Source organism: Marmota marmota, unplaced genomic scaffold, assembly GCF_001458135.2.
Source record: "Marmota marmota marmota unplaced genomic scaffold, marMar, whole genome shotgun sequence".
Taxonomy (NCBI): domain Eukaryota; kingdom Metazoa; phylum Chordata; class Mammalia; order Rodentia; family Sciuridae; genus Marmota; species Marmota marmota.
In genome coordinates, this window is record NW_025999949.1 from 19,347,375 (window position 1) to 19,362,994 (window position 15,620).

The 15,620-nt window shown below is 40.3% G+C and overlaps 1 protein-coding gene across 1 annotated transcript in view; it reads right to left on the reverse strand.

Moving 5' to 3' along the window:
• The window catches only part of Sntb1 (syntrophin beta 1), a 157,986-nt gene that overhangs the window by 82,704 nt on the left and 59,662 nt on the right, over positions 1 to 15,620 (reverse strand). Inside the window, exon 3 of the mRNA XM_048802065.1 lies at positions 3,481 to 3,688. Coding sequence (XP_048658022.1) covers positions 3,481 to 3,688 — 208 coding nt within the window. The remainder of the gene's footprint in view (positions 1 to 3,480; positions 3,689 to 15,620) is intronic.

The following is a 15,620-nucleotide window of genomic DNA, read 5'->3' on the forward strand; positions in this document are numbered from 1 at the left end:
TTTAAACACAGTTTGTGTTGATTGATTGTATATCTTCTTCTGATAAGTGGCTGTTCTGTTCCTTAGCCCATTTATTGATTTGATTGGATTTGTTTGTTTGTTTGGTGTTAAGTTTTTTGAGTTCTTTATAAATCCTGGAGATTAGTGTTCAACATCTCTAGCAATTAGAGAAATGAAAATCGAAACTACTCTAAGATTTCATCTCACTCCAATCAAAATGGCAGTTAATAAAAATACAATCAAAATTAAGTGTTGGCGAGGATGTGGGGGAAAGACACACTCATACATAGCTGGTGGGACTGCAAATTGGTGCAACCAATCTGGAAAGAAATATGGAGATTCCTTAGAAAACTTGAAATGGAACCACCATTTGACCCAATGATCCCACTCCTCTGTTTATACCCAAAGGACTTAAAAATATTCTACAGTGATTCAGCCACATCAATGTTTATAGCAGCACAATTCACAATTGCTAACTGTGGAATCAACCTAGATGGCCTCCTAGATGAATGGATAAAGAAACTGTGGTATATATACACAAGAGAATATTACTCAGCATTGAAAGAAAATAAACTCATGGCATTTTCCAGTAAATGGATGGAGTTGGAGAATATCATGACAAGTGAAGTAAGCCAATCCCCCCAAACCAAAGGCAGAATGTTTTCTCTGATAAGTGGATGCTGATCCATCATGGGGGTAGGGGGTAGCATGGGAGGAATGGAGGAACTTTGGATAGGGCAAAGGGGAGGGAGTGGAAGGGAGGGGGCATGGGGGTAGGAAAGATGGTGGAATGAGATGTACATCATTACCCTAGGTACATGTATGAAGACACGAATGGTGTGACTCTACTTTGTGCAACAATAGAAATGAAAAATTATGCTCCATTTGTGTACTCTGAATTGAAATGCATTCTGCTGTCATGCATAACAAATCAGGAAAATTAATAAATTAACTAACTAAAACAAACAAACAAAAAACACTATTGTGTTTAAAGAGATGAGGCAAGAGTTGAGACCATCTCAGCTACTGGGAAGCTGCCAGAACATGTGTGCTGGCCAGCCTCCCTGTGCCCCTGCAGATCCAGATTCTGCCCTCTTCCCTCCTGATCTGTGTCCTGGGGGTTTCAATCACCTTAACAGAGCACATCACTGGGGCTCCCTTACCTCCATCTTCTTGTTAGCCTCAGCCACTGGGAGACACCACCAGGAGAGCAGTGACCAGGGGTTGGCAGGGACCAAAGCTGGGAGTGTGAGGCCCTTTTCAGGAGCCTCAGAGCTTATTAGTTTTTAAAGAATCGCCCTTCTCCTTGCTTTGTTGGTAGTGGCCTCTCATACTGTTAGCTCTGGGGTTCTTCTCCATTTCCTACTCATTCCCCTTACCTTGGCTATACTATATATACTATCCCCACATTAAATCCTTTCTAGCCATCCCTTTTAGGTTTCCTATCTATCTCCTGCCAGGACCCTGAAGAGGTGGCACATCTCACTCATAGGACCACACAGGTCCACACAGGAACTTAACCAAGTGAAGACATTCTTCATTACAATCAGTTTCTATCCTTTCCTTCCATTGTGAAAGTCTGTTGTCGTTACCTCTCTGGTACCTGGTCACTCTTTTCCTTGTAGAGCTCCCTATTTTTCCATTTGGGAACCACACCTCTTTTTCTGTCAGTGCACAGAACTTAGGTGAAGCTGTTCTCAGTACCGACTGGAGCTCCACAGTAAATCCAATTAGATTTAAATTCAGGACCTGAGTGGGAACGACTGGAGCACAGAGGCCTCCACTCATGGAGATAGCAAGGTATAGGAGAAATAAACCTGGAGCTATCAGGCCAAGGAGAGAGGGCTTGACTGGGAATAAACGGATGAAGTGGAGATGGAGGTGTGCCTAATATTAGTATTGGAATCCTTGCATCCCAGCACGCCTGAAGCTCATAATTGGACATCCTAGTTATCAGAGTCTACATGTCCATCTCCCTTTTGCTTGAGTTGAGCTTTTTATCACTTGCAATTGTAAGATTACTAACTAAAAGGCCTTCTCCCAATGAAAACATACATTTAAAGAGGGTGAAAGTGGAGAGTATTCGAGAATGGGCCTTTTTAAAAATGTGTCAATCATTCAGATTTATGGTGTTGTTTGCAGTCAGGGCCCTAACACTGCATTCACGGAAGGCTGATGGGGGCTGTTTTTATGATTCTGATGCTTCCACCACCCGTGTTATCTCTTTAGTTCTCTAAAATCTGTAAGAGATGGGGTGATGCCAAACCAAAAGACCCACTGCATTTTGAACTCTGAGGAGCAGATCCATGCGTGAACTGGTGCAAACAAAGAACAATGGTGGCCAGCAGCCGAATGCCTTGTTTAAGTATTATTTTCAAGTGCCATTTCACTGGGCCTTCTCAGATGACAGGGTTCACTGGCAGGAAAACTGTTATTGCAACAATCATTATCCCCATTTACTGCCTATTAGAATGTGAGTCACTGGGAGGTCAAACTGTCCCCAAAGCCTAGTGTTCTTGAGCGCGCAAGGTCAAACTCAAGGGTCAGCAATCAGGTGTGAGGACAATGGCAAAGGTTCAATCCTTTGAAATGAAGAGCAGGGGTAACTCTCAAGAGATGGCACAGAGAGAGTTTTACTATCACCAACACATCCCATATCTTGGGAAAAGAAATCAGAGTGACAATGACAATTTTATACAAAGTTCTTTCCCACAGCTGTCCTCTGAGATGCAGACAATCTCTTCATTAGTTTTAAAGATATCACTTCTCACTCATTTGTTTTAAAGACACCACTTCTCGTTAATTTGAAGTAATTCTAGATTAGTGTGGAGTTGCACAAACAGTACGGAGAGCCCCGTGTGTGCCCTACTTCCGGTTTCCTCTTTACATATTACAGTACGATATTAATTGGGATTTGCCTGACACAAAGTAGGTGCTCATCAAAGATGACATTTAGAACTGTCTGGCTTAAAAATGCAAATAAAATACAAGATAATACATGAGTCATCACACAGTTGCTTAAGAAATTCTTGCTTTTACTATCATTGCAATCATTTAAAAATGTGTAATTCAGTCATCCCTACAGGACCTGTGTCATTTATGAGTATGCTCATCAAAACCCACATAAAACCTTTGTAGCAAAAATGTTGACTTCTTTGCTTAAGGCAATAGTTCTTTTGAGTTTGGGTTACTTTCTCTGCCCTTCACAATATCACCATGAAAAATCAAACTCTTCATCAACTCACTCATTCATCTATTCAACAATTAGTGGCCCTGTGACACCTGCCACATATTTATATGTTGGGGAATCAATGCTGATTAAAAAAAATTCTCTACATAGTGCAGTAAGGCATGCAGTCTGCTGGAATGGAGAAGAAATCTACATAAACTGCAAGAGGGATAATCAGACTGTGAAAGGAGACAGGTGGTTACAAGCACTGAGGGGTTAGGGAAAACCATGGAGGGTGCCATTTTCCTTACCTTTTCTGCAAGCCAGCCAAGATGCCTGATCTCTCGGCTTCCAGCAATGCCTGTTTTCCCCAGCTGCTCTCTGACCTCAGCAATCACTCGGCTCACCAGGTCACTAACGTTGGCATGAATGGCACTAAACCAGGCCTGAGCCGTGGCTGAATCCTTGCTCCTTAGTATCACAGTGTGCTTAGCATCTGGAGAGTGGATTTCAAGCTGCCTGAAGAAGAAGAGAGAGAAGGATTAGAAAGGTCCCTGGCAGACTAGGTCTCAGAAAGATGAGCTAATTCTTTCCTCTTAGATTTTTTAGACTGTGCCAGCATCTCATGATATACCTTCATGGTCCCACCATTCATTCATTCACTCATCTTGTTCATCCACAAATGTTTATCTATTGCCCAGACACTGATCTACGTATGTACAGGGAACGTGTTGTGCAACACCAAATCACCTGAATTGAGGATATCTGTTACCCTTAATCCTTCTTATCCAGCTTACTAGAAGTATCATATCAAGACTTCCAAACTGTGAGCTGATACTCATTCAATCTGCAGAGGATTTAGTAAGATACATCACAGATGTTACCAGCAGGAAGGAGAACAAAATATCTAGCCACATGTTTAATCCTACTGCCCAGTGTTAATCAATTGAGAATATTTTGGAATAAAATATGTTCAAAAGTTGTAATCTTTAGGAACCATGTTGGTGGTACACTTAACTACCACTTAATCCTTGGACTCATGTATCGAGGGAGTTAATTATCCTAGGAAGGGGTAACAATAGGTAAAAGTGCACTAAGATTATTGTATTTTAAGCCAAGCACCAAAGCTTATGCCAGAACTCAAACTGGATCATCTGAGATACAGCGTGAAATAGCTACTAACTATAATTGTGGTAGAAGGAGGAAATTCTAGATGGATACTTTGTAACTTCTTAATTTGAAGTAATTCTAGATTAATGTGGAGTTGCACATTGTATGAAGAGCCCCACGTGCCCTATACCCAATTTCCCCTTCTGGTTTTATTTTACGTATTATAGTACAATATCAAAACTAGCAATTGACATTGGTACAACAGGAGTGTGCCATTTTATCATGTGTATATTTGGTAAGCACACTGACATCAAGATTCAGAACTATTCCATTGCCACAAAGATCCTCCAGCTACTCCTATATAGTCACATGTCCCCCTCCTCATCACCCTCCCAAATCCTAGGCAGTCACTCATCTGCTCTCCATCTCTATAATTTTGAGAAAGACATTTTTTATCATAGGGAGGAAAAATATCTTATTTATTACTTCATATATGCCAGAAATAATATCATCTATTCATTCATGTTTGTATTAGAAAAATATGAAGATTAGAAAATTCAAAACTGATTAAAATTTTCCACTTGTTCATTTCCTTTCATTCCTTAATAATATGCTAAGATTCCCTGAGACTTTACTATGTGCTAAGTAAAGTTTTAAATCCTTTTATGTTATTCTGTCTAATGTTCCTAATAGTCCTATAGTCTGATAGTGTTAACTCTACTTAACAAGAAAAAGCTGAAGTTTGGAAAGAGAGAGAAAGAAGTAATTTGCTCAAAGTTGCTCAAAGCCACATAGTTAGCGATGCTGGGGTGCAGAAGCTTGTTATGTAGGCTCAAAAGCCTATGGATTCAATCAAATTCTGCATTACAATGTCTCTGCTTTAAATTGAGGATGCCAAACCACTGTCTTCCACTTTGGTCTGAAGTCCAGTATAAGCCTCAACAATCATGCCCAATAGTGTCCTCCTTAGCTCCTGAGTTGCAAAATCAGTTTTGCACATCAGCTGAATGTTAGTAGTCCCAAGCAACCTGCCCTCATTAACATTTGAAATGAACCTTTGAGAGTAAACCTTTTAAGTTATAAACTTAAATTGTAGAAAAAGGAATGATTTGGAAAGGGGGATGTCTCTAGAGGAGTTTTAGCAATTAACATTCTTGGTAAGAAATTTGCAAACCAAGTCTCTTCACTGAGACTGTAAGTTTTAAGCAATAAAACAGGGAATCTGCAGATGTCATTGGTCTTCAACTAGACGGAAGAAACCCTTTTGCTTCTCAGGTACTTTTCAAAGAAATGGGCAATAAATCTTGGTGGAATTTTCTTTCCTTCCAAAATTATTACTCTTCAGTGAAGTTGCATGGCAGAATACAAGCCAGGATTTTCGAAACGAATTAAAGAGAGATCAACTTGCTTTTCAGAGTATTCCATCAATATTAATTAATTCAGGAATTTAAAATATGCCAATATTTTATGTACAAGGTTTTCTTACAAAGACCTGCACTTAATTGTAAAGAAATGACACTTAGAAAGCAGCCATTCCCCAGCTCTCTCTCTCTCTCTCTCTCTCTCTCTCTCTCTCTCACACACACACACACACACACACATATACTATGGTGCCAGCAAAAACAAAAAGAGCATATTGTCTCTAGAGATGCCAGCATGGTCCTAGGAGAAAGGTGACTTATAAACAGAGTTACAGTCTTGTGATGTGGAGGCCCTTTCTTGTAGATTTTGACAGCATTTATCATTATTATTAATTTTTAAATATATAGCACATGGAAAAATGCACAAATTGTATGTGTAAAGACTGAATGGATATTCATGTAACCACTACTTAAGAAATAATAAATATAAGCTTCCCAGGAGTCTCTTCTGTCCTTCAGTTCTAGAGTCCATCTTCCAAAATAATCACTCTTAGACGTTCTGTCTCCATGGATTACTTTTGTCCCTGTAATTCTCTGGTATTTTTTTTTTTCATTTGTTGTGTTATGGCTTGGATCTGAAGGCTCAGGTGGCTTGGTCTGTAATGCAGCAATGCTCAGAAGTGGGGCTCTGGGAAGTGACTGGATTAGGAGGGCGCTAACCTCATCAGTGTGTCCATCCACTGAGGCATGCAGGGCTGAATGGATTATCTGGAGGTGGCAGAGACTGTAAGAGGTGGACCCTGGTTGGAGGAAGCAAGTCACTTGGGGTGGGCCCTAGAAGGTTGTTTCTTGTTCCTGGCCCTGAGTTGTTCTCATCGGACAAACACAGTGACAAAAAAACTGGTGAACACATTGTGGTTGTTGCCTGAAGTGTGAGGAGGATCCTGAACTATGTCAGAGGCAATGTTTAACTACCCGGTTCCACCCTTTTTAGCACTGTTTTGACAAGTGTGGCCACAGACCAGCAGCATTCATATCATGTGGGAACTTACTGGAAATATTAGAAATGAACATTATTGGTTCCCCTGGAGGTGGGGCTCTGCAATCTCCCTCCAGTAAACTTAATGCAATTCAGGTTTGAGAAGACCTGCCTTAGAGGTTCATAAGAAAAATCATTGAGTTGGGTTGGTTGCCAGATTTCCTTAATGGCCTGGGTAGACTTGCTGAATGGTGGATCGCACTCTCCCAGGCCAGTTCTCAAAGACAGAACACATAGAGAGGCCTATGGCTTTTTATAGTTAAAAAATTGTATACACACACACACACACACATATTCATATAAATCAATCAAGCAGCAAAGGTTCTCGACCAAAAGTATTCCTCAGAAACCCTTGAATAGTTTTTTTAAACCATTTAGTTAAATATAGATGTTTGGACTCCATCCCAGACCTATTGAATGAGACTCTCTGGTAACTAAAGCCTGGGTATATGTTTCACAGGTTCCACAAATTATATGAATTAGAGTCATGGCAATCCCTTTAAGCCCAGGCTTGAGCTCCCTAAAGAGCTGTGGCACCTATGGGTAGTTGTTACCAGAAGGGCAATAGAACAATAGAATAGAGAGTATGTTAGTAATCTGTTGCTGAGTAACAATTTTACCCAAAATTAATAGCTTAAAACTTCAAACATTTATTATCTTGCAGTTCCCGTGTGTATTGAAATAGGGCAGTGGCTTAGCTGGTTGTTTCTAGTTCAGGGACCCTTTTGAGTTTGCAGTCAACAGGGGCTGCAGACATCTGAAGGCTTGGCTGGGGATGAGGGTTAACTACCACAATGACACACTCTTCTGGCTGTTGGCAGGAGGCCTCATTTCTTTACCACATGGAATCCTCCAGAGGCTGCTTGAGTGTCTTCATGTAATATTTAGTACCATAAACTAAGAGATTTAACTTGGTTTCCCAAACTAAGTGGTTTGGAGTCATTCGTCACCCCCCACAAAGGAACTGCTATGCCTTTTATGACCTGGTCTCCAAAGTCGTATCATAACTTCTGACTTATTCTTTTTCTTAGATGTGAGTCACTAAGTCCAGTGCACATTCAAGAGAAGGAGATTTAAGCTTTCCTAGGATACAAGGAAGAATATCGTAGAATTTTCAGACATATCTTAAAACCACTAGAGGGAGGCTTCTGATGAAACCAAATTCTCGAAACCACCTCTTTCCAAATGGAGAGGGAGTTCTTGGTGCTGTGGATCTGCAGTGTGTAAAGAGCTTGCTGATTCTCGTGGAGATGGAGAATACCATTCCCTCGGAGCTGTGGCTCTGGATTGTAAGATGAGGCATATAGAGGTATTTAGGTAGGGGTCAATGTCAGCAGAAGATGAGAAATGATCACTCACTGGCTCCATATGAGAGTAGCATGAACCCAACAAAAAATGATGATGGGTGAATGTTGATTGAACTGGGGAGGGTTTGATACAGAAAAATATCATTTGCATAATGAAGAAATCAAATAATTCAGTAATGTACATTCATCTTCTTCCCCTCCAACAAAATTCAAAGAGAAAAGGGATATAAACTTCTTTTTTTTTTGCGGGGGGGCGGGTAACTGGGGATTGAATTCAGGGACACTTAACTCTGAGCTAAGTCCCCAGCTCTATTTTGTATTTTATTTAGAGACTGGCCTCATTGAATTGCTTAGCTGAGGCTGGCTTTGAACTCGTGTACCTCCTGCCTCAGCCTCCCAAGCTGCTGGGATTACAGGCGTTCACTACCTCACCCAGCAAAACTTCCTTTTTTAAATACCAATAAACTCTACAATCTAAAGCAAATGTAAGTACCTGATAGTCCTGAAGTCTCCAAATCTTTTGAGTGAAAACTCTAGATTCTGGATAAGGTGGTCTTACGCGCACAAAAAATCTCCATTACTTAGTACAAACTTAAAATATATACATACATGTACATACATTTTTTATTACTTTATTTCATTTTACTAAAATCTAGTCCACTACAATGAATATTCCACTGTATAAAGAGACAAATTTCTTTCCTGGGGTAGCTGTGCAGTGGTTTCTCCAGAAACCCATGTTCTGGAGGTGGGTTATGGATTCAGATTGGCTCTGAGACTTGTTGGTTGGGAGGCATTAGGCAAATTAATTAACCACCCTAAACCCTCAATTTCTTTATTTGCAGAATGGCCCTATTTATTTGCCTCTCAAGAAAATTGGGAAGATTAAATGAAATAACATATGCTTGAGATGTCACAGTTCCAATATCATCTTAATCAATATTTCCAGTTTACAATGAATAATCTTCTCAAATTTGTGTAAAATAAAAAGGTAGTAGTTTCATGAGGCAAGGAAAGACCTTCAGAGCAGGCTGTGGTTCCACTGCATTCCAGAACACTTGGACTTAGAGGAAAATGCAAGTCTAAAGAAAAACTAAAAAGTCACACTCAAAGACTATTTGTAGCATCCTGGAATGGAAAAAAAAAAAAATATTTGGGGAAATACGCATGACTCTTCCAAGATTTGGAAAGATTTGGGACAAAGCTGATAATGTCATTCCTTATCCCATCTACCTTTGTTCTATTTACCAGAGCTACATGAGGCTCATGTTCAGGAGGTTAGGTTAATGTGAGTTATGGCCACAACTAGAGCTAGAACCATCTGTGTTGGAGTCCCTTTTCTTTCTCATAGTCTGAGCTAACCTGTGACTAGAGGGTTGAAAGAGATTAAAAAATTTTGTGATCTTTCTCCAATTTTTTTTGATGGCAACATATTTCAAAAGAATCAATTTAGGGTCAAATATTAGTGTACACATGCCTTTAAAAAGGCAGCTTCAATTCCAATAATTACTTAATCAATCTATAAACATAGAGAAGGAGAGAAAGATGGGGGAAAGGAAGAGGGGAGGGAAGAAGAGGAAGAGAAAGATAAGAGAAATAAGAGAAACTCAAGGGTGAGAAGCCACAACTCAGGAGTGTGTGAAAAGTACCTAAGTCATGGTCAATGTCCTTAAAATCAGAGAGCCAGAGATGTGGGATACAATGGAAGCGAGAAAAGCACTGGAGAGGAAAGAGAATGGTGTGATATAGTTGGTGTAAAATGATCTATAGAAACTATGCTTGTAAATACTCAGACCGTTCTTGGAGAGGTGTAGAATCAGGTTCAATTAGGAGGGAAACTGAGTGACAGGAGACGACCGGGGGAGGCGGGGAGAGTTCATTGTAACTTCGCAACTGTTGAGGTTGGTTCCACTGCATACATGGTGTTTTTCACTGTATTTAAACAGAGCAGGAGAAGGAAGAGCAGCAGGATTATTAGTAAGCTGTTATTTAATCAATAGTGATTAAAACAGCCTTGAGTCAAGTCCAAGCTCTGTCGTTTATGAGCTATGCCTCCTCATGGACATCTGTGACTCTGCCCAGTTTCTACTCCCTAGTCTTTTAGTAACATCCTCTTCCTATGTGGCCTGGGAATGGAGGGTTCGAGGGTTGTAGGTGTGAACCATTTGGGCCAAGGAGATTCAAACCCAGAAATTCTGTTGGAGTCAGGGTTAAAGAAACGTTGTCCCTCACATGTCAGATATAATCACAGACCTGCTGATGGCCATCATGCCAGTAAGAGGAGAGGCTCTCTGCAAATAAAGCCAACACAGAGGAAAGCAGAACTGAACATGAGAGACAGGAACTCAGTTCTACCTGTCACTGTGGCTATCCTTGGACCCTTGCATGTTCCCCTTTCTTGCTTGAGTCAGTTCAGCTACTGGTCGAGTACAACTAAACTGCCTGACCCATACACGGATCATAAATAGGTCACTCAATTTCTATGAGCCTCAATTTCCTTCATCACCTATAAAACAGGGGTGGTGATTATCAGCTGATAATAATAATAATTAGAGAATCCAATGAGATAATAATTCTGCAAGTGCTTGGTGACCTATCAATCCTGATGTTAGTAAGTTGTCATTTATGCACTTAGCATTTTAAGTTCTTGACTTAGTACCTGGGAAAAAGAACCATGTTCGTGAACATAATTTTTTCTGTATTTTCTATGTAAGAGCACACAGATAAACAAGTTCACTCTCTTAGCTATACAAACAGTAGAGAGACAAGGCATACATATTAAAATAGAAAATTACAATAAATGTCTGAGGTTATAAAATGCAGCTAGAAACATGTTTTTTTTTTTTTGGCAATATTCTATTCCAGCACACTTACAAGGCGTCTAGCGTGTTGGGTGATGTAGAGACAAGTGGAGTACATGGTCCCTGTCTCCAAAAAGCTCTTCATGTATAATAAGTTGAATAGTATCTCCCAAAAAATTCAGGTCCATGTGGAATCTCAGAATGTAATTTATTTGGAATTAGGATCTTTGCAGATCAAAGTAAGGTAAGGGCTGTGATGCGATCCATCTCATTATTTCATGAATGCACTCACTGGATTAGACTGGATCCTAAATCTAATGACCATGTCATTATAAAAGAAAAGTCATAAAGAGACACACAAAGGAGGCAATGTGAAGATGGATGCAGAGATTGGAATGATGTAGGCACGAGACAAGGAATGCTATGGTCTTCAAGGAACCACCAGAAGCTCTGATAGGAATTGTATGACTTCTCCCTTGAAACCTCCAGAAAGAAGCAACCTGTCCATACCTTGATTTTGGACTTTTGGCCTCCCAAGCTAAAGAGGGATCAGAAGTTCTATTGTTGGAAGTTGTCTTGTTGATGGTATTTGATTATGGCAGTTCTAGAAAACTGAAATGTGACAGGACTACTTTCCTGTGCATAGCTGAGCTGGGTCAGCACTGTTTAAAATATATGGACACTTAAAGAAACTCACAAAACACAGCTCCTGTAGGAATGTAGCTATCTTATGTCCATTTCAACATACCTGGTAGTTAAGAAATCTTCTTGGCAAAAAAGCTTCCTCTTGCCAACATTCAATGCTACAGCCAGAAATAAAAGGGAAAAAAATGCATTCTGAAATGAGGAACCCAAACAAAGGCCCTGGGAGCCCGCTGGCCTATAGGTGGCCTCTAGCATGCTGTCTCTTCCTTCTTGGAGTAAAGAAAATCCAGATGACTCTCTTGCTAGTGGATGAGTCCTACATTTCTGGAACTGGGCAAGAGGAGGGAGGGAGGAGGGAGGGAGGAGGGAGGGAGGAGGGACAGGAGCAATAAAGTCAGAAAGGCTGACTGGAGCTATTTTGAGCAGGCCGGTCTTTTATAACTCTTATTTTGTTCCCCAGTTGAACTGACCACCGCTTGATGAATTGTGTTGATCTGTAGTTCAGCGATAAAGTTCTCTTTTAATTCCCTGCTGAATAGAAATATTTAGGGCAATGCCACAGCTGTGTTTATTCTCACACTCCACCACAGTTATGTAAATACTGCCTATGGAACTATTTCTGATAAAGGCCCATACCAACCCCAAGGAATTATACGCTCACTCTAGATGTCTGCCAAGATGAGCCTCTTCCATCCAGCTTGGCACAGCATATGAATGATATCACAGCTTCTCAGAGATCATTTGGCAAACCTCACAATAAAAGAGTAATTTTCTTCCCCTCTTGCTCTCTCAAAGGCTTCCACTGAGCCAAGTAAAATTTCCCAGCATTCTCTGCTCCTCTTGTTTGGAAACATGAGGCTGACACATAAAATTTGAAGCCTCCCAACAAAAAACTAATAGATAAAACAAAACTTGCAACCTGGCAACGAAGGTTTCACGTGACTTTTGCCTTGAAATGTGAAGGTGGAGAAAACATGGATGAAGCTAGTCATGGGGCTGGGGCCATGGGAATTAGGCAGAAAACAGACCACATAGTCATTATGGTTGCGTCCAGTTCCACAAATCTGTGACCCCTATGATTGACCAAAAAAGATACTTCCCAACAGACATGCATTAATAATAATATCTCTGTATAGTGGGATTTTAGATAGTTTTATTTCTATCTTTAGGCTTTTCTGTATTTTCCAAATTGCTTTTGCAATGTAATCAGAAAGAAATTAGAGGAAAAAAACGTTTTTTAAGAAAAACAAACGATTGCAAATCTTTAGCAATAATGTCATTAGTGAAATGATTCACTAGGAAAAATATGTTCTTATGTGAAAAAGCTAACACCAGAGGGGGGAAAAAAAACTAGATTAAAATCTTAAAATGGGCTGTAACTGAAAGACCTGAAGGAGATAAAGACTGGTACTAAGAACATGCACTATGAGGATGAGCATTTGTCCTGGCAGGGTGTAAACTCCACCGGAAAACATGCGCACTTTTCTCTTTTCATCCTAATAACCACAGGAGATGGGTGCTATGACAGGTGAGAAGATGGCCCTTTGGAGGGGCCAGCTTGTCCAATCTATTTCAGTTAGTAATAGAAAAAGCTGGGACTGAAACCCTAGTCCATCTGACTCCAAAACCCAGGTCTTAATCATGATTCTCTGTGGTCATTTCAATATGGCAACGGTCCATGTGTACAGGTGTGGTCCCCAGGGTGACGGTATGGACAGATGCTGTGGGCCTTTAAGAGGAAGAACCTTACTGGGAGGTCCTGAGGTCACTGGGGGCATGCATCTGAAGGGGATTATGGGACCCCAGTCACTCAGCCTTTCTCTGCTTCCTGGCTCATGATATACTCTCACATATTCTCCTACCATAATTTACCACCTTCTCCAGAGACCCAAGCCAATGGGGTCACCTGAACTTCAATTCAAATTTCCAAAATATTCTCAATAAACTTTTTCTCTTTATAAGTTAATTGCCTCAGGCATGCAATTGTAGTAGTGAAGCTGATACATGCTCCATTTATCAGGATGCTTATAAAATGTGGTATATCATTTAAAAGAGTAGGGGACATTTTTTCATATTGTTTTTTGCTCGGTATCTTTTGAACACCCTTCCTGTGTTGTGGAAATTTTTCCAAATTATAAATTCAACTTCCCCAAGGCATATGCCAGAATTCAAAATTCTATCCTTCTTTGCTGCTAGGGAACAGAGTCTCTTTCACAAAATAGAAACTCTGAAGGAGTCAATGTAAGGATGTGGGCGTGTATGGAATCCATCTTTGGGCAGGTATGGGAGGCATCCAGCTCTCAGGGGCCAAGCTTGGCCAGCCTTGTATTTGGTACAAGCTGAGGCACTTGTGTGAGTTTGGAGGTGGCTGTCAAGTGGGGGTGGCAGCAGGGGTTATTTCCTCTAGTACAGCTGTTACAATACAGTTGGCTAGGCAACTTCTTGGCCTGAAATCTTTGGAAAATACATAAGAAACCGCTCTCCTTAAAAAGAGTTGACTCTATTGCCTGAAAGCAATCCCCAGTTAAGAATGTAGATTTAGGAAGCAGGTTGCTATGATGAAAACTAATGAGATCATCTAAAGAATGTGTCAAGTGTGAGCAGGTAATGGAAAAGCAGCCAGATTTGGTGCTGTCTTTCACAAAATCCTATTTCAAAAACAGGTCATGCATGATATAGTATTCTGCTAAGCTCTGAGGGAACCTGACAGTATCTCTCATGTTGGCTAGGTTTCAGTTTTTCAGTAACATAAATTTACAAAATATGTGAAGAATTTCAGCACTTTGACCTTTCCTAGGGGAATGATATCCTTATCAAAGTTTTAGAAGAGGAGTCAGCTAAAGTTAAAACTAGAGAAAACATTTCCCCCCACTACATATTTTATCTGCACCTCACAAAATATTCTGTGGTTTGACCTTGCTCAGCAGATTAAACAAAAAGCCATCTAAATATACAAGGTGCAAATGTAAATCAAATAAATGTACATTTGTCTCTAGACTCTTAGTACACTGACAACAATGTATCCTGTGGCCCAGTCCAAAGCATAGCCTTTGGTATCTGAGGGCCTGTTGGGGTAGGGTGGACAGATTTAGCAAATAAAAATGTAAGTTGCCCAGTTAAATTTGAATTTTAGATAAACAAGGAGTATTTTTTAGTGGAAGCATGTCCTATGTAATCTCTAATGGTAGAGATGGTGTCAAGTACATGGATGAAAATGTATAGAAAGTGGGGTGCAGAAGTGCCTGCTTATAATCCCAGCTACTCAACAGGCAGAGCAGGATTTGAGGACAACCTCAGCAATTTAGTAAGATCTTGTGATGTGCACGCACACACACACACACACACACACACACAGATAAATAAATAAATAAATGGTTTTGGAGATAGAGCTCAGGGGTAGAGAACTTGCCTAACTGTGTGAGCTCTTGGGTACAATCCCCACCCAATACAACATACACAAAAAAAGGAGGTATAGAAAATAAAATGCATAGAATTTTATGGTGGATAAACTATGAAGGGTGTAAAGAGGGAAATGTCAAGGTATTGCCTAGGTTTCTGTATTAGAAAACTGAATAAATGACAGTAACTTTCACTAAGAGAAAAATGATCCAGATTTGAAGAGAAATATGCATTTGACTAAATATCTCCATTGTCATCCATGTCCCATTGTAGCCTCAAATTTGTAATACCTTCAGACACCAGCTACTCCCCAACACTCTGCTTATTCTATGGTGAATTTTCTTTCATGACAACATCCGCTCAGTAGTGCAATCTCGCTCCATGCATCCTGTCCTCTTGTATGGAGTCCTGTCTCCATGTTTTATCAGTTTTGTCTTGGTGATATCTCCTTTTCAAAACAGTCAGCTGCATGGTAAGCCACCGGTATTCCCTCAGGAAAGCTAAGACAATCACTTACCTAGAATAGGTCATAAGCTTTATTTTCTTGGCCAACTTTGATTACAGCTGAGGTCTCACTCCAGGCTCAACTAGAAGTATTCTGATCATCCATGAATGTCTTCCATGGTCTTGGAAGTGGCAGCATCTGTGATGCCTACTTATTTATAGAAAGTCTTTTGGCATAGAGCTTTCCAGAAAGCTCCTGGTTGCCCCACCCTGGAAGAGAATCCTGGCTTTGGGTCATCTAATCATCTTTTTTCAAGGTTTATCCTTTCACAGTTTACCTTCCCC